Source organism: Mirounga leonina, unplaced genomic scaffold, assembly GCF_011800145.1.
Source record: "Mirounga leonina isolate KUSES-001 unplaced genomic scaffold, KU_Mleo_1.0 Mir_129, whole genome shotgun sequence".
Lineage (NCBI taxonomy): Eukaryota > Metazoa > Chordata > Mammalia > Carnivora > Phocidae > Mirounga > Mirounga leonina.
In genome coordinates, this window is record NW_023270323.1 from 3,965,030 (window position 1) to 3,985,578 (window position 20,549).

General features: G+C 35.7%; 1 protein-coding gene across 6 annotated transcripts in view; it reads right to left on the reverse strand.

Annotated features, from left to right (window-relative positions):
• Window positions 1-20,549, reverse strand: part of PDLIM5 (PDZ and LIM domain 5) — a 202,741-nt gene that overhangs the window by 24,385 nt on the left and 157,807 nt on the right. For all 6 annotated transcript variants that reach the window (XM_035004496.1, XM_035004488.1, XM_035004492.1 and 3 more), the window contains one exon: window positions 666-840. In XM_035004496.1, coding sequence (XP_034860387.1) covers window positions 666-840 — 175 coding nt within the window. The remainder of the gene's footprint in view (window positions 1-665; window positions 841-20,549) is intronic.

Sequence of the window (20,549 nt, forward strand, 5' to 3'; positions counted from 1 at the left end):
ACATCTTAAAAACCACTTATTAAGAAATGCTCAGAGGTTTATTAAGTGCCAGGATAGAGCACTCACTTAAGATCTCTGGGCCTTTTATCCCTCTTGGAACGTAAGAGACAATAAAACAGATTTGGATAAAAAATATTTTAAAAAAGTAGGTTACGACCTAATCTAAAATTGAAAGCATTTATGAATAGACCTGAAGGTAATTATATCTTCCAGTGCTTAGGTATTCAAAAATCCACTCTTCTTTCCTCTAGGGCTCAAAGTTCTTTATTTTATGTCACTAGTTATTTTTCATCTAAATGAAAAGTCCTCACTTTTACAATTTGTAAAAGAATTAAGTTCAGATAAATGATCTTCAGGGTCCCTTTGAGTCTTAAAATTTTATTAATCTCTGAAAGGCCACACTAATCGTTATTTTTTCTTAGTTCCGATAGAGAGAAAATTGGTATTTTTAGTTTTATTTCCACAGAGTCCAGAATTACTTTTCATTATAATAGATTCTAATAAGTATATATATTCAAATTTATCTACTTCAATAACTATTACACAGAAGAATAGCAAGAATATTTTCACTAATAAAATTTCAAATCTTTCAGAATATATGTAAAAAAAAAAAATCAACACTGGTACTAAGTATTTCAAGAAAATTTCAAAAACGAATAACCAACCTGATGACCTGGTTACAGTGGGCACACATTGGAGTTCTTTTCCCTGCTGGAATGTGCTCAGCTCTTTGCACTAAAGTGTCCTGGTCACCTGGCTGGGGCTGTCCCCTGGCTGAGTTGGCTGGTGCCGCTGCTCCTGACGAAGTTGCACTGTTTGAGATTCTTCCAGTGGAAAGCGCTAGGAGTTAAGACACAGAAGAATCAGCTTGAGAATAAGCCAAATATAAACTTTTTCTAATAATCAAATCAGAATATTACTTTTTAAAATAATCTATTGATTCGTTTACTCACTCACATTTACGGAGAGGTTATATATCAAACAGTGGACTGTGACTACAGAAATAAACAGAAAAGAAAATCAAGGATTACAGCACAGTGAAAGAGTTATGACAGATGAATGCATTCAAACAGTTATGAATGCATAGGGTGCTGTAGGAAAAGAAGAGTCGCCTCTGCTTCCAAGAGGAGATACAGTTAAGGTGAATATTGACAGCAAGGTAGTTCTAATCATCTAGACATCTCTGCTAACCATCAATAGATGTAACTCCAAATACATCAGAGGTGTATTAAAAATCTCAATGTGTTGAAGATAATAAAAATAAAAATGAACTCACTGTATTATCTCTCTTCCTCTATTCTCTAAGTAGACTGTGAAATCGGTCACCCAATCATATAAGGTAGCTACATAAGAACCATCCTAGGACCTTCCCTCCCTCACCTGTGGTTATAATGGGTCCTGCTGATTTTATATCACAAATACTTCTTGATTTTGCCCACTCATCTCCATTCTACAATACTGTCCTGGTTTAGGTCCTAACTGTCTCCCACCTTGCTAGTCGCCAAAATGTCTTATCCTTCTTAAATGTATCCTCCCAACTGCCACCTAGGACTAAAATCTTATCAGATCACAACTCTGCAGAAGCCACTTCAAGGATCTCCCTCTTCTCTGACCACTGAAAGTATTCCATGCTTTTCTAAGCACTGCATCCAGGTCCCTCCCGGGCTCTCTGTCTGCCCCACAGCAGCTCTCATCACTCTCTGCCTCTGTCTTCATGCTGCAGCAATACCAAATGCCTCACATTTTCTTGTGACTCTCTCTAGGCACCGGTTGTCTTTACTGTCATTCTCTCCCCTTCTTTCTATGTACTTAGTAAGATTCAGACCAGAAGTCAACTGCTCCAAAAGTTTTCCCTGAAGTACCTCTCCCCACTGCCCATGCTCCATAATCCAGAGTGAGTGTTCTCTCCCACGTTCCCATAATTTTCTGTGAATGACTTTATTACTGTTTCTGCTTCATATATCTGTGTCTTTTCTCCCCCAACTAAACAGTTAAGCTCCTTGAGGGCAGGAACTATGCCTTATTCTTCACCTTAGCAACTAATACAGTGTCTGGAATGAACAAATGAATAAATTAATGAACTGGAATCAATACATAAATGAGTGAATGCAAAATCTGTGAAGGACTGAAACCAACAGGAGGCCTGCTCCTTACCAACAGGCAACTACAATGTAGTAGAAAAGAAAAGGCATATGTTAAAAAGAGGTTTAAAAGGAACAACTTTTGTTTATAATAAACAATAATAATAACTAACTACGACGTGTGTGTATTGACAGGCTTCATATTATAGGTGTGGTTAGAATTGGAGAAGATTAATTAGGACAACTGAAAGGATAACTCTCCCTTACCAGAATAAAGCCTGTTTGCAATGATGTGCAATTACAGATCCAGGAACCCAGCATTTATTAACACTTAGCACATCTACAGTGCTCGGTCTGGCACTTGAGCTGTGAAATGGCACTTTACAGACCAGCGAGCTTTACTATTGCCCTTGTTTCAAGTGACTCAGTGGGCTAGGAACATGTTTTCATTCCCTTATATTCACACTTTATCTTACAGAAATGGGAGAGAAAATCACTCTATACCCTCTCTTCCTTGTCACCTCATTTACTTGCATAACACAGCTTGCTCCTCTGTGGGTCTTCCATTTATATATCCCAACCCAACTTCCCTAAGAGCCACAGATATGCATTTTCAATGCCAAATTCTGTTCTTGTCTTTAAATTCAAGACATGCAAAATGGATTTCATCTTTTTGCACACATTCCCAGCTCTTCCTAAGAAGTCCTTCCTGTATGTTTGAATTCTCCCACTTAACTCAGGCACAACCCTCTGTCTCCTATGTGCCTGACAAACCCCGGACCCTAACAACTGTTCCACTGTAAATGTTCCCAAGGTCTGTCCCTCTTTTTAATCCAAACCCATGGGCTATCATGTGAGTCCCAGTCTTAAACCCCTCAAGTCTAGACAATCACAAGTCTCCTAACCAGTCTCTGTGCTACCAATCTCTTTTCAACCTATTCTGCTAGACTATTTTTTTTTTCAAATATACTACTTTCATCACGGTTTCTTGTTTATTCAGTCTTGAGAGTTCAGTCCCTCAAGGAGCTCACTCCAATCTTCTTTACGGCCTTGTCTTTTATGCTCATTCACATCCCGGTCATCATCATATTCTATTATACTTATTTAATATTTAACTTGAGCCATCACTATTTGAAGGCACTCTTGTCAAATCCTTATAACAGCTCTATGATTCAGGCAAGATTAGCATCATTTTTTTTAATTCTATCTGAGGCAAAGAATGGTTAAGAAACTGGCCCAAGGCCGTGAGACAAATAAAGGGCAATCCAGAATCCTGGCAGTCCGGCTCCAGAGTCTGTGTTCTTAGGCACTATGCTATAGTTTACTCACTGTCCCTTGAACATGCCAGGCCAGACCCTGCTTCTATGACCATCAGCCAGTGAAATGTCTCCTTCTCCAGTGCTACTCATAGTTTTCTCATTCTACAAGGCTCGTGCAAGTTCCATTTCCTGAGCTCCCCCCAACCCTGCTGCCCCATATTCCCTGATGATACAAGCTAGAAGTGTTCTCTTCCTCTTAACATTTGCAACACCCCTGCCTGTATAATTTATCAATATCTTGTAACATCTTTTCCTTCCTAAGTCAATGATAAACTCTTAAAGAAGGAGAAACTATATAATTCTTTCTACCCACTATCAGAAAACTGCCTCACAAATAGAAGGCAAAAAATTAATATTTAATCAAGCAACTGAAAAACGGGAAGGTTCCAAATCACTTTCATTTTGCCTTTTTAGAGAACAATATCGAGATAGATATTTTTAAAATGTGGATTAGGTTCAGGATTTCAAACAGTGGGAAAGTTACCAATTGAAAAATCTGAAGATCAGACCTCAAAGAGAGTCTCAAAGATGAAACCCTTTCATCTACCATATGCCTTTATTTTATCACATTATCTATGCATAAGCCCTAAAGTACTGAGTCACTGAGACATTTTTAGCAATAAAAGAGTGTAGTAATTCTCCATCAGTCATTGTAAAATGGGACATAATCCATCTGGTCCATGCGTTGAGGAGAAGGTACATGGGGAACTAACTTATTTAACATGATAAGCCATTCTTAAACATGAAACATGTGACTGTGTCTTAAACACATATACTAAAGCTCTAAGCTCACTGCTGTTCCTTGCTTGGAAAAAGAAGTCTTGCTTTCTGTTACTGCCCCATTTTAACTGCTCTGGATAAGACAGAAATTCCCACACCTCTGTTTTGTTGCTGTGTTGCTAGTACATTGGCCCGCACACAAAGCTACACAAGCCCTATTAATTACCAAGCCCTGAACATTTCCAAGGCATAGTTATTTCCTGTATGAATAAAGTGATGTTTCATTTCTTCAGACTGAATTTGTCACCACTTTAGCCTAGGAATGGGCAACTTTTGCATCATCAAGTTCCAAGCCCCTGGCGTCTGCTCACTTGGCTTAATGGAGAGAGGGAGATGTAAGAAGGTGAGGTCTTGCTACAGGGAAGGCACCACAAAATGAGCCCCGTTTCCTTAATAATTCTGTAGAGAACTGCACTACTATGCAGAAAAAAACAATCTTCCATGGGTGGTACAGAGACCGAAATACCTCACATTTATTGAACCTGTAATAAAAACCACTTTTATGTAGAAAAAATATACATCTCTTTAGAGATAATAGTTTAAAGATGACAATCTACTTATTTCTAATAAAAACAATTATTTCTTTTAAGTTCTAATAGAGCTATTAAATAGGAGCATTAAATTAGCCCCATTTCATAATCTATGAATCTAAGTCACAAAAAATGTAAGTGACTTACTCAAACTGAATAATGAATGAATCAGTAGTGTCACAATGAGAACATTAGGAAGAAGTTAGTTCTTGACTCAAGTTTTCCTTTTTAACTTAATCTTGAGCAGCTTCCATTAAATCTGGCATCTTTTGTGGCTAATCTCTACCCCACAGGGACCATGTTGGAAAATTAATTTTTATTCTTTTGTATAAAATACGGCACCATAAAATGCATCTAGAAATTTAAAGCCATTAGCTACTCTCTAAACCAATAGTGTTGGTGAGAATATCTTATTAACTTTGGAATGGTTATTTGTGAGTCATCTAAAGGTTTAGAATGACATATATTCATACCCATTTCATATTTTTGTTTTTCAGCATTACGACAGTCAAACTGAAGATTACAAAGACTATTATTAAATAAACATGAATTAGTATAAAAACCTAGCAGCATACTAGAATACTTTCTCAGTATATAATATGGAAAGTTATCAAATTAATCAAGCCACAATATGCTGAGTTGCTAGTTTTTCAAATAATCGTCATAGTGATATATTGGAGAGTCCTAAAAAACAATACAATTTTAAAAAGCAAACAGATCCCTGACTTACTAAACATGAAATTTAACTTACAACAAAGAAATAAAGTCATCCCTTTTGGACTACAAACTATAAATTGGAAAAAGAATTTTAAAAAGTTGAGCCATATGCATTAATTTAGGTAGGACACCTACCTCCTGTTGTTAGGAAAATCTTTGTGAAATATCATTTGGAAAGATAAAGTGAAAATTCTTCATGCTAGAAAGATCTTAACTGCATTATTTCCCAAGCAGGTGATTCAGGTTTCCACTATTCAGGAGATTAGTTAACACAAGTTTTAGTCAATTTTATATAATTATAATAATATATGTGATATATGTAATAGTATATATTACTATATAGTATATACAGTAATTATGTACTATGTAATATTATAAAATAGTATAAGGAATTCAAAATTATCTAATTATTTACTGTATGCTTCAAAAATACCTCAGCTCACTAAAGGGCACTTTTTTATATAAATAGTTTTTGGAGAGAAAACAGAGATTAAGACCAATAGAACCCCTGGTAGCACAATGTGTGAATTCTCTGAAATCAGATGTTTTCTAACTGTATTAAGAATAAAGTGGGTTATTTGATATTTTTGCTTTCTATCCCTGCTCAGAAAAGGCTGTTAACTCTAACCCAGTACATTAAAAAAAAAAATAGTAGTGAAGATTATAATGTATACATTAAACACCTGGCCAGACTGTACTTGAATAGGCATGAAATTCATCAGTTAATTCTTTGGGTTCAAGTCAAATTATTCAACTACCAATAAAATATTCTTATTACTGATACATAATAGGTGAAAAAATCACTACATTAGGTCAAACCTTACTTGGAAACTTAACATACATCAATTGGGGCTGGGGGGGGGATAATATCCCAAAAGACAAACTAAAGTAACAATAGATGGAGCTAGCTATTTATCTTCTAAGGTAGGTTAAGATATAGTGCTTTTGAATTGCTGAACAAATCATTCAGTAAAAGAGCAAGTTTAGTGTTAGAAGATGAACTGCTCACAACAATATGAGAAATACGTAACCTGGTGATTTCTTACCACCTCCAGAGTACATCCATCCTTGGTCCAAGCCACCAACATCTCTTGCTTGACTTACTGCAGTGACTGCCTAGAGATTTTGCTTCTACCCTTGCCAACAATACAGAGGCCAGAAAAACCTAAGTCAGACCTATGCTCAAAACCCACCAACAGCTCTCTTGTAACCAATGGTCCTATAGAATCTGATTCCTGCTACCTCTCTGACCTGATCTGCCACTCTCCCTTTGCCCATTATATGCAAGGCACACTAGATTCCTTACTGCTTCTCTAAATGGCCAGTATGCTTCTGATTCAGCACCTCTGTACTTTCTCTTCCCTCCTCCTGGTAATATTTCCCCTGACTATTTGCGTGGCTTGCTCCCTCATTTCCTTCAGGTTCTCTGCTCAATTTAAAAATAACCAATTTTATTAATGTGTTTTTTCCTCAACATCCTATATGAAATAGCAACCCCCTACCACAAACCAGCATTCCCTATACTCCTTAACTGGTTTATCTTTCTCCACAGTACTCATCCCCATCTAACAAATTTTATATTCTTTTTATTGTTTTTTTTAATTCTCTATCTCCCCACACCTTGAGGCCAGGGACACTGTCTATTTTGTTCATTGAAATATCTCCAGCACCTAGAACAGACCCTGGCATATTGCTTAATAAATTCTTATTTAGAGAATGAATAACTCCAGTACCAAATTATCATCTTCCCATTAAAAGGAACCAGACTCCTTAAAGAAACTGCTAATTCTAGGATTGGGACAGAAAATAAACAGGGGAAGTCTAGAATATCTTGTCATATTAGAAAAGGAAGGAAGCTATCAAAGACTACTAGAGTTGTATCAAATGGACTTCGAAGAAGCAGATGAGACTGAGCATTAATAAGGATAATAACCATGGACTAAAATACTTCAAATATGTTTTACCCCACGAGCTCACAGTGACTCTGAAATTTAAAAACAAAAAAACAAAAAACCATTAGCATTAATCATCTGTAGAGGATGCTAAGGAAACAATTATTTTAAAAATCAGTAAAATTTAATAAAGAAAAAGAATCAAGCTTTAACAATTTATCAGTTTATAACTGATATGTTTCATTTATATGCCATTCACTCCCCTGCCATTTCTGAACTATTTTGAAGAAAATTCAAGATCTATTACTTAATCCTTAATATTTCAATATCATCTCTAAAAGAACACTTTTTACAAACCTAACCATGATTCCATTATCACATCTAAAATAAAACAAAATTTTCCTTAACATCAAATAACCAATTTTCAATTTTTCCTGACTAACCCCTGTATTAGTATTCTATTGTTGTTTATTGGCTTAACCACAACACAAGCGTATTGTTTTATAGTTCTCCTACACAGATATTACTGAGCCAAAATCAAGGTGTTGGCAGGGCTGTTTCTTTCTGGAGGCTCTAGGGGAAATTCACTTCCTTGCCTTTTCCAGCTTCTAGAGGCTACCCAAATTCTATGGTTCATGGCCCTCTTCTGCCACCTCAAAGCCAGCACCAAGCTCTCATACTGCATTACTTTATTCCCCGCTCTCTTCTGCTTCCCTCTTCTAAATCTAAAGATCCTTGTGATTATGCTGGGCTCCCCAGGATAATGCAGGATAATATCCCCATTTTAAGGTCAGTTGATAGCATTCGTAATCCCATCTTTATCCTTAGCTCACCCCTGTGACATGTAATATAACATATTCGTTGAGTTCTGGGTATAAGGCATGACCATCTTTGGTGGGTGGGCATTATTCTGCCTACTACATACATCCCAACCCAGTATTAATGAGGATCCAAATAAGGTCCACTTGTTATATTTGGTTATATGCCTCTAAAATTGCTTTAGTTTATAATCCCTTTCATCTCCCCACCCTTTTCAATATACATGTAGAAGAAACCAAGTCTCTAGTTATATATGTGTGTGTATTTGAACTTTTTTCTATAGTAAAAACTTAAAGAAATATTTTACACATACTAAACTGAATTGTTTCATCTTTATAACACTATAAGGCATTAATATTACTATTTAATAGATCAAGATTATAAAGCTCAGAAAGGATAAGTGACTTGACCAAGGACATGTAGAGCTATAAAATGAGGCAAATGTTCTTTGAAACATATTATGTACCAAATAATTTTCTAGTCGTTACCACCCTGAAAAAGAGAGACATAATTTCTGCTCTCATGAAGTTTAAAGAAAGTTACAGACCAGTAAACAGTCAATTATGTTATAGTGGGATAAGTGCCAGAATGATGGAAAGATAATGAGTAATTATAGATCTTCATTCAGTCAAGTATACACTGAGAGCCTAACAACGTGACAGGCACTGTCTTATGTATGGGTACACAGCAGGGGGCAAAACGTGAATAATCCTTGTCCTCACGGAGCTCATAGCTTTTTTGCCCCCATTTTTTTTTTAGTTGGAGGTGCTTGTGGTTCATCTAAGTACCAATAGTCTATTGAATATATGAACTCAGGAAAAAGATCTGAGCTAGAAGAATTGATTCAAGAGTCATTAGCATATTGATGACATTTGAGGCTGTGGGAGTTAATGAGATTGTTCAGGGAAAGTGAGAATGAAAACAGAAGAGCTCCTAAGGGTAAGGCAAATAATATAAATACTTTGGGAACACAGAGAGAGGTAGGAGAAAAACCAGGAGAGTGCATGATGTAAGCCAAAGGAGGAGAGGGGAGAATTTGGGATTCAAAACCATTTCTGTCTGACTCCAAAGCCTATGTCCCTATGCATTCATTCATCAAATATTTATCATTTGCCCAGGGTGTCAAACTCTTTGCCAATCACTGCAATGACCTAGGAAAATATGAAGGCAGATCTCCTCAAATGTGGTCTAAAACCTGGAAGTTCTCATTTCTGGATCAGTTTAGAAGGAGACGATAGTGATAACTGAGATGATTAATTTCTGCTATTTTAATTTCCTTAATGAGCCTGTCAGGATAAATTTAGGAATAATGTATGAAAGCACTGTTTTTTATTTGCCCTGGTATGCCTAACAGCTTAGATTATCACTTTTAAGCCCTTCATGTATTCTTTAAAAGATGAGTTTCCTACAGAGATCTAACTTTCTTTTCCTAACCCTAGCTGCCCATACTTTTCAGCCATTATAATTAATGGCTGTAAAGTTCTTGAAATAAAACATATGGATAAAAGGCTAGATTCTTGATGTTTTGAGAAAGAGATATACATTTAAGAAGATGCACATAACTGCTTCAGGAGGGAAAATGAAATTATAGAGTACTTTTGCTAATGACAAATAGGCTTGAGCATCTGAATGTTAAATTCATTTTTTGTTGTACAAACTCTACATCATTGTGGCATACTTCAACTACTACATTTGAATTAAGATAAAGCAGCAGAGAAAGTTATGCCAATAAATCTAGGTATAACCATAAAATATTTTTCTAAATCCCATAATATTTCATTCTTACTAAGTCAGAAATAAGGCTGATATCAAGAATCCTAATGCTCCCTCCCCAAAAGGAAAAAGACAAATGTTTACAGACTCAACAAGACAGAAGTCATATGTGAGGTTTTATGGTGTGAAAAACAACTGGCTCAAATGCAAGGGGTATTCCAGTTATAAACACTGAAGCTAATGTTGTACTCATATAAATAACTGGTCTACATCAAAGTGACATTCTGGCACTCCTGGGAAGATAAAGGACTGTAATTCAACATCTCAGAGAATTTGTTCACAAAGGTATGGTAGAAATTTTACACATACTAAATCGGGTAGCAATGATGGCAACACACTCGCATATTATCATGTACAGCAAGTGCTTTCTTCTCTGCCCCTCCGCCAACCATCTCAAACAGATGGTGGCCAAGAGAAGCACAGAATCTGCGCATTTTGTCTGTCAAGCTCCTTATGTTGAAAGCATAAGCAACAGTCTACTCTTCATTATCCAGGCATGAAATCATATCCAGTACAAATAGGAAAGGTTTAAAGTTAAGCCAAGATCTAGGATCAGAGGAAAGTACATTCTAGAGAGGTTTGTGCAAATTTTATTAAATGGAATCAAGGATTTTTTTATTCAATGATTAAAAGCAAAATGGACAGATTAAACTATTATCAGTTCTCTAAGCAGTGGAGAATGCTGGTATGTATGCCATAAAGAATTGGAACAGGTGCGCCCAAGGCTAAGTATCAAATATTTCTGCAACTTCAGGAGGTTAGTTTCTTCCATTAGCAGCCAGCCTTTCAACTCTAAAAACCCAGATTAAACTGGATCTAGAGTGTCTTAATTAAAGTGAGCATGGGGACTTGGATTAGGTTCAGTTCTCTTCTTTCTTAATCTGTTGCATCACATGTCATTAAAATTTGGGATATATGCACTTGCCTTTTTCTCCCAACTAGCTGACCTTACACAGAAAACTTCCGTTTGATTAGAGTTACAAGCAAAAGAAACCCAGTGTGTACCCTGCAGATAAAGATATGAGATCTTAAAATATCTGGCTTTGCCATGATTCAATTAGAAATCAACACTTTGGGCGCCTGGGTGGCTCAGTTGGTTAAGCGACTGCCTTCGGCTCAGGTCATGATCCTGGAGTCCCTGGATCGAGTCCCACATCAGGCTCCCTGCTCGGCAGGGAGTCTGCTTCTCCCTCTGACCCTCCCCCCTCTTATGTGCTCTCTCTCATTCTCTCTCTCTCAAATAAATAAATAAAATCTTAAAAAAAAAAATCAACACTTTATCAGTTATATATAGAATTTTCTAACTAATCTCAATAGCACTGTTACAATTTCTAATTTTACAATGGGAAGACAAATCCTGCTCTAACTGTGGGTGGTCAATGTGTTTCATGTTTAAGAAAAGGCAGGGGGAAGGGAGGGAAAGAGGAGAAGGAGTAATAAAGAAAAAGAAACAAAAAATAAAAATTCAGATAAATTATTAAAAAAAAAAAAACAAATCCAAGGCATCATTCACAACCTCAAGAATACTAAGAAGGATCACTGGTGAACTCATACAGAATCTAAGCTAAGAATTTATTTAAAATATTAAATTTGTAAAATCTTGCTCATATTTGGATGAGAAAACTGCAAAGAACATATATTAAAATTAGTTATACTCACAATATACCTAGATTTTGACATATCTTATCTCCAAAGTAACATGAAACCCAAATGGGCTTTTACCATCTTCCCACCAATTTTCATCTATTTATATTAATGAGAAAGCAGTCTAGTCTCAGAAATAAAGGAGAAAAGATACCTCAGGTTTGAGTTGCTCATAAAAATAGAATTCTTTTAATGTAGGAAAAAAAACCAAAACCCTGAAGCAGAAAGAGGAATAAAATTTAAGGAGCATTCCCCATGTCAAATAATATCAACAATGTCTCTCATGACGAATACATGTTACGGGAAAACTGAAAACTTGGGATACTCCTTACATTTCTCTTACTACTACCACTAATTCTCTAAGATAGTTCTCTCAATTAAAGCCATTAGATCTCTGAAATAAATGACACTTTATTATCATTATCCAAAGTTATGTTTGAATTTCACATCTTTTAAAAGCAGAGAACAACGCTCAGCTACTTTATGCCGGAGGAAGCAACACATCTAGCATAATGATAATGTTAAGATAACACTTGGGCTCCTCGTTCTGCTAATTTCTAGCTCCATGAACGCAGAAATGTTTACGTTTCCTCACCTGTAAAACAGCAACTACCTCAAAATGTGGTAGGCTTAAATGAGGTGGCATAAGTAAAATGTTTACATACATTTCCTTGAATGTGTAAGAAATGCTTCACAGATGTCAATTATTATTACACTCTAACATAAGATCTTATGTGGTTAAGGGGTGCCTGGGTGGCTCAGTCGTTAAGCGTCTGCCTTTGGCTCAGGTCATGATCCCAGGATCCTCGGATCAAGCCCCGCATTGGGCTCCCTGCTCAGTGGGAAGCCTGCTTCTCCCTCTCCCACTCCCCCTGCTTGTGTTCCCTCTCTCGCTGTGTCTCTCTCTGTCAAATAAATAAATAAAATCTTTAAAAAAAAAAAAAAAAGATCTTATGTGGTTAAAAAAATAAAGTATCAACTCATTCAATAACTACTTAGAAAGCGCACACAAAATTTAGATCTAGAACTCTTGGATGAAAGATACCCCCAAGAATAAGAAACCTGCCCCAAAGAGTTTATCTTCTCACAGGTGATGTTCACAAACAAACAGGCAACAGAGTGCCTTCAGATTAGTGTTATCAAGGGTGCTCGAGACACCAAGGAACGTTTGCATCTACTATACAGATTTATGAAGCATAATTTTTCTTATTTCTATGATTTAAACCTAGGTTTGGCAATTTTTTTCCATAAATGGCCAGAGAGTAAATATTTTAGGTTTTGTGGGACATATAGTTTATGTTGCAACTACTCAACTTTGCCATTGCAGTATGAATGGAGCCACAGACATCATGCAACAAATGTAAATAAAGGAGCATAGCAGTGCTCCAATAAAACTTTATTTACAAAAACAGGTGGTGGGCCATATGTGACAAAGGGCCATAGTCTGCCAACCCCTGGTTTAAACCATATGCATCTATTAATAAGAAATAATAATTCTTTATGAAAATCACATATGAATAAGTCCAGGTATCTTCCCTTAGAATAGATTTAATATTTTAATCTTAGGATGAAACAAAAATGGGGAGAAAGAAGAGCTTTCACAACTGTGCTCTTGCATCAGCACTGGAAAGCTTCCAACACAGAAACAAATACCAGTTTAGGGGAAAAAAAAAGAAGAAGATAACTAATGGTTCTTGCTTTTATTTTTTCCTGGGAATCATGATTCTAAGCCAAAATCTATTTGTTATAAGCCAAAAGACAAAGCATAGGTACATGCTTCACACCACAGTTTTGACAATGGACAGCTCCAGTCCGGCCTTTACGGCAAGTGGGCTGTTTAGTTTAATGATGTCAAAATGCAGGGGAGCAGATGGTAGTAAAACATTATTAGAAGAGATGAAACATATGCAACTGGTAGCAGTTTGCTTATTCATATAAAAATGTAAAAATGGAACCAATAAATCTATCCATCTTAGCTAACCAAATCTAGTTATCTCGATTTATTACTGTAACGTAAAGCCTACAATGAAATTTGGGATGGTTGTAGAAACTGTAATTTCCTTTCTCACCCCTATCTTCTTTAGACTTCAAATAAAAGATAGAATTTATATCCACTTATAACTGAGATGCACATCATTCAATCTTTGATCTAATCAGATCTCATAAATACATCTGAGTCTTCCTTGGGGAAAAAAAAAAAGAATACATCAGATCTCTCCAAAGCTCTGTCCATTATGAATAAATAAGCTTTTCTTTATTGCTAAAATGCAGCACACAGCAGAGGCAGGGTACAGTAAGGGTCATGTTAACTAGAATCTTAGTTAAATTTTAAAAATGGAGTTCAGATGCAAAGAAAATGTTACTTAAAGCAGACCTTAGTAGCTGCTAGTCACCTGGTTTATCCTCCCTATGCAAAGCAAGACTCCTTTCTTCAGGGAGGATTTAGTCCTCCTTAAATATAGTAATTGATATTATCTTGTGACACAAGAAAATGCACTACTTAGTCAAAATAATGGATTCAACTTAGTTCTGAAGAACTTTGGCTTCTCTCAGGCTCTGTTGCCTCACTGGGAAAATGATGCCCATTTAAAATTTTAATGACATTGTCTTACTGTACACTGAATAAAAATATATTTAAAAACTTAAAATATTATAAAAATAATAATTATTATTAATCAATGATACCCACAATTTTACGATTAAGCAAGGATTTTCTGCTTCCTACAAGACTACCCATTATATTCCTGAGTTCTCAATGCCCAAATGGGGACGGTGAGTATTCCCCAAGACCAGATGCAACAGAAGCCAAAATTAAAACTAAATATTCATTTTGAAAAGGTTGTGACTTTTTCCCTTTTTCATTTGACCAAAAGAAATTTACTATGTCCCTAAAAGACTTTCAAATGATCCTAACTTTCCTATTTACAGCTTACTTACACTGTGTTCTTCAAAACATAATTCATATTTTTAAGAAGAATCAGCAATTTTTATAAATCTCATTGTAAATTAAGAGCCCTTGCCTCTACTATATATATTAAAAACTGTTTCAAAAAGAAAAAAGAAATAAAAGAATATATATGTGTATACACACACACACACACACGTATCACATATAATCTGATACATTTGTTCAATAGGAGTATCAAGTATTACAAAATATTACAAATATTAAATAAAATACTGCTAGTGTATTGAGTATGTTACCATCAATTAAACACCTTTTCTTTCATCAACAGAATGTCCGTCTCCATGGATACATTTAACAATAAAGGTAAAAAAAGAAATCCAATAATTTTTTGCCAACATCAGGGGACATAAAAATAAACAGGGAGTTGTGTGTACATATAATAAATGACAGCACTGAGGTAGCATTATTCTAACAAGCTGTAAAAGATGCTAATGAAAATGGCAAAAGGAAAAATTTCAGCACATCTAGACAATACTAACTACTGTAAAAGAAAACACAACAGAGCTTTTTATTTTCAATGGATTTATGAAATAGTCACAGTTTTCTACAGAAAACAGTGATTACAATATTAGCTAATATTACATACCTAAATGATTTTCTGAGTAAGAAATTATGTTATTTATTAAATATTTAACATAATGTTAATGCAATTAAGTATCATCACAAATGCTCTTAAAAGGTACCTATTTTGAAAATGGGGAGGAGAAAAATCCTCTAATTAATGAAAAAAAATTTTAAGCATATCTATCAACTTAAAGCTTTCTGAATTATATATATGTGTGTGTGGGTATACACACATATGTATATATACATACATATACAACATGAGTAATTTAATTTTTAATTTTTGGCTGTTAGGGCTCTATAGAATTTTTCTTCTTTTGTCTTGTAAGAAACCCCTTTTCCACCTCACAATGCTTATTTCCATGACAGCATGTAACACAAATCCTTCCTGCGAAGGCAAGGAATGCGATGCCAAAGCCACCAATCTCAAAATTCCAACTATAAAAAATTGGGAAAGAGTCAACATTTAGAAAATGATGATTTAGGCGAAATTAACATATTGCTTATGGAGATGCTGCACAAATAGACTATAAAAGTATGTTATGTTATAAAAGTAAACTTTAACTTATTTCTCAAATATAATACAAGATGCAACCCACTCATTTATATTTTGTAACTAGACGTATTACATTAAAAAAAAACCTAGACAGGGCGCTTGGGTGGCTCAGTTGGTTAAGCGCCTGCCTTTGGCTCAGGTCATGATCTCGAGGTCCTGGGATCGAGCTCCACATCGGGCTCCCAGCTCCTTGGGGAGTCTGCTTCTTCCTCTCCCTCTGCCTCTCCCCGCCACTTGTGCTCTCTCTCTCTCAAATGGATAAATAAAATCTTAAAAAAAAAAAACCTAGACATATTCAACCAATTTTCTGTTCCATAATCTGACCTACTTAAAACCAAGTATAGTTTCTCCAAGCCAAATACAATCCCTCCCAGTGTTTTAGTAGAGGATAAATAAATGCTCTCTAGGGAGTAAAGCTCCCTGGAAGAGCAATGTTAGAACTTGCCTCCCAGTCATGTTGAAGTGTGAAGCTGCATTCTCTTGTCCTTAGAATTCTCTCCATTCCCATGGCCATTGCCCAGGGCAATTACCACCGTCACTATCGTGGATTTCCTCAGTCACCTCTTAATTCAGTCTCCAGTACTCCAATCTTAATCTCTACACTGAGGTCATAATATTTTAAAAACATTAACACTATAATGATCTTTTAATAATCCAAACCTGATTGTCACTTTCCAGTTTACAGATTTGTTAAGGGCTTCCTTTCTGTTTCAATCCACTCTTACTTTCAAAGTCCTCTTCTGACCAGGCCCCCATTAACCTATCCAACTTTCTCTCTGGCCACTATATAGTCCTCAACATACTGAACAACTTGCTCCTCTTCCAAGAAGCCAAGTTCTCCGAGAGCATTTGTATCTGTTGTTCCCTCTCCAACTTGGCCTCTTCCTAAAAATATTCACGGGGCACTGGCTACATATGATTTGACTGTAGGCACAAATATTAACACTTTATTCCTGCATAAAGTATGACTCCACTATAAACTCTAGTATAAACAAATATTCTATCTCAAGATTGTATCATTGGGACTTTATTGGTCTCTTTCTTTCCGTTGATGCAGACCTCCCTGTCTTCTGACCTGGCCCTTGTAATCCAACTTAACTCTTTGCACCTCTTTTTGCTGATTTCTGTTATTTACTGGTGCTTTAATTTGCATCCATGTTAATTTGTCCACATTGACAAAATGAGTGGCTCTCCCTAGTATTTCCTCTGCATTCTACTGCTTGGTTCCTTATAGGCCATATATTCCCATATTTTTTAAGAAAAAAATTCCTACCACTGGCCTTCATATCTATTACTATTTTTTTAATTACTGGAAATAAATAATATGGTACTAGTCATAGTACTGCTGATGTTCACAACTTTTAAGTCTTAGGGAAGTTTAATGCTTCAAGGAGAGTGGAGTCCTCTGCTCCCTAAGCAATATGTGTAGTTTTTTATTTTTTTTTTAAAGATTTTATTTATTGATCTGACAGAGAGAGACACAGCGAGAGAGGGAACACAAGCAGGGTGAGCGGGAGACGGAGAAGCAGGCTTCCTGCCAAGCAGGGAGCCGGATACGGGACTCGATCCCAGGACCCTGGGACCATGACCTGAGCCGAAGGCAGACGCTTAACGACTGAGCCACCCAGGCGCCCACAATATGTGTAGTTTTTAATGGCAGCCTTTGGCAGACAGCACATCCACATTTGTTTAATGACTGTTGTGGGAATTTCAAGTCTGGTAGGAGGAACGAACAATGTCTTGTGAATTCCTCAAATCATATGAAGATGTCCAAAATATAACAAACTGACCTATCCACCCACTCATTTACTCAACCACTGTTACTGACTGAAGGACTATAAACTGTGCCAGGTATTGTTTAGGTAGTGTAAAACAAAGATTAATAAGACTTGGTCCCTGTCCTTAAGAGATCTAAAAACAGTGGTAAAAGACACATAGGTAAATAATTACAATGAATACGATGAATGCTATAATAAAGCCATCATCAACATTTGTAGGAACACAGAGAAAGAATAGCCAATAATTTAGAGGGCTCAAGAAAGGTTCACAAAGGAGATAACATCTGGTCTTGAAGAGTGAATAGAAATTTTCAGGGGTAGAAGGGTGGAAAAGCATTTCAAATAAAAGCAGCAGCTTTACAAAGCACAGAGGTGTGTGCCCAAAGAATGGTATGAACTCTTGAACTTTAGTGTGATGGGACTGCAGAGAACATGAAGAACTATATTACAAAATAGGTTTGAGAAGGAGGTTGGCACAAGGTAATAAAGGGCACATAAGCTCTGCAAAGAAGCCAAACATTTAATGTGTGGGAAGCAGAGAGCCCAAAACATTTTCAAGCAGAGAAGTCACATGAGAACTATTCTGCTGGATGTTAACAGTGTGAGCTCTTAATGCTATCACTAAAAGGAATAGAGAGGTAAAAGCTTAACCTTTCTTGAGTACCATCTATATACCACACACTTCAATATATGTTACATCATTTGTGTGTATGCATACACACTCACTTATATATATGCATACAAAACAACGTTAATAGGGGACTTTTTTAGACCCTTATCTTAACAGATAAAAAAACTGAAGGCTCAAATGTTCCATTTAGGGAACATCTCTGGCCTTCTGAAATTCATGCCCGATAGGGCAGGCACTCTTATTCTTCAGAGCCACCACCTGTCAGCAAAGCTGGTTAGATGAACAATAGGCCTGGTCCAGCAAAGCACTAATTATATTCTAATGAATTAGTCATTCTCATTTTGTATATAATTAAACTCAAGTTAGAAAACTGATGTGCTTCTGACATTTAATGGCTCTTCATGACTTTTAAGACTGGATTTGTGAAGAACATCTGACTAGATCTGGTAAGATAGAAATATTTTATATCTGCATCAAATGAACGAAACTTATACAATCTGGAATCCATAACCGAAAGAGAATCTAGGGAAAACATTACACAGCAAATAGATCGCCTACTTAAACACAGGAACTTACTTGTAACTTATACCATAAAACATCTATCTAACTACTTATTACATACAATATTACGATTTTAAGCATTAAAAAATCTACTAAGCATACAAATATAGTGAATTAAAATATAATTTTAAAAAGGTACAAATCCCCAATTCTTAAAACTAACATGAATGTCACCTTTTATGTATCGTTCTAGATCAAGTCAACATTTCTGAAGGTACTACTACATCTAAATTATTAAAGTATTAAAGGCACAGGGCAAATAGAAAGTAGTATTGCTAACTTACATAAAACTCAAGCTTGGATTCTTCTTTTGTATCTTTTTTTTTTTTCTCATTAAACTTTTGTTTTAATGGGTCTCAAAACTCTGTGACAGATTTTTGGTCAATTTGTTTCCATTAAAAAGTACTGATTTTAAAAACTAGTAACTTAAAACTGCCACACACACACACACACAAAGAACCAATGGTCCACAAAACATTCTCCTTTCCTTCTGAAGGTTTTACGATGCATTGTTATCATTAACCAGTCTTTTACTATTAAACTTAAATGGCCAATTGACACAAACAGTTCTGAGACTGTTCTTCCACCACTGATTAAGACTGGGGTGGCAGGTATTGGGGATAATATTCATTTAGCCTTCTAAGCTTTCTTAATACTTTCATGCAGTCTATGAACTTTTCAACATCTTGTGTCAGATAATAGTTAGGTCTTTGCCAGCTACTGACAAGTGTGTATATGCATGTGTGGTGGTGTATGTTAAACTCCATGCCTGTGAAAAAGAAGATGATCCAATCTAAACTATAATGCTGTTAACATATATACACCTAGTTCTTCTTTATCAACTTCTATAGCATTACTATAGGAAAGTCTTCTGGATAACACAAGCTATATTACACCACAAATGAAATGATCTAAGATTCAAAGTCAGAACTTCAGTGGAGGTAATGGAAAACCATAACAGATTCAGAACACACTAGTCGGTCTTTTTCAATGCAGTTTTTTTTTGGGGGGGGGCTATCATTTCAAAACCATATTAGTCATCCCAATAGACAAAAGTATGTCTAAAATACTTATTTAAATAAACAACTTCCAAATTTTTTCTTAACTACTAAAACATAGTAAGAAATACTGTGACCCAAAATATATGTTTACCTGCTGACCCCAAATATGTGTTTGTACTTACTTACATACATACACAAACTAAAACCACATTTTCATAACATGATACCTATCTACTCTTACTATGTTAATACTTAATATATTAAAATATTCTTATATCTTCCATTTTATTTCATTTTTTTTTTAACGAGAATACTGGCTGTGGTCCATTAAACTGATTTCAGGATCAACCAAGTGGGTTACAGATTGCAACTTAGTAATTTTTATCTCATCCTTCTCACCCAATTTTAGGACTTATTTTAAAACGACATCATTGGTAACACCTACAGTGTTTTCACCTACATTGAACACAGCTGTTTAGTATCAAAATAAAGAAGCCTGAAGCTCTCAGTGTGAGGGAAGTCAATACTTTATCGGAGTCTGCTGGGCAGCAACTGGCCTTTCTAGCTTTTGCCTCCCTTTGGCTGGCACTGTAGTTTTCACAGGTGAACTGTGAAGAACCTAAGAACCCATAATGAAACAGCTATCCCCTTCTAAATCAAAAGAACCTTTTCATTTGCATTAGGAAGCTCTTAAAACTACTTATCAAAGAGTAGGAGTAGATTCTGAGATGTTTTTGTTTTGTTTTGTTTTATGGCTGGGGATTTTTTATTTATTTTACGATTTTTACAAAACAGTGTAAAATAAGTAACTTTTACATCATATAATACACATTAAATGCCAATTTGTTGCACCGAGAGCAAAATAAACAGCAGGAGTTCTGCAAATATTTTCTAATTTGAGCTAAGCATCATGATGTAATTCAACTATGATTCAT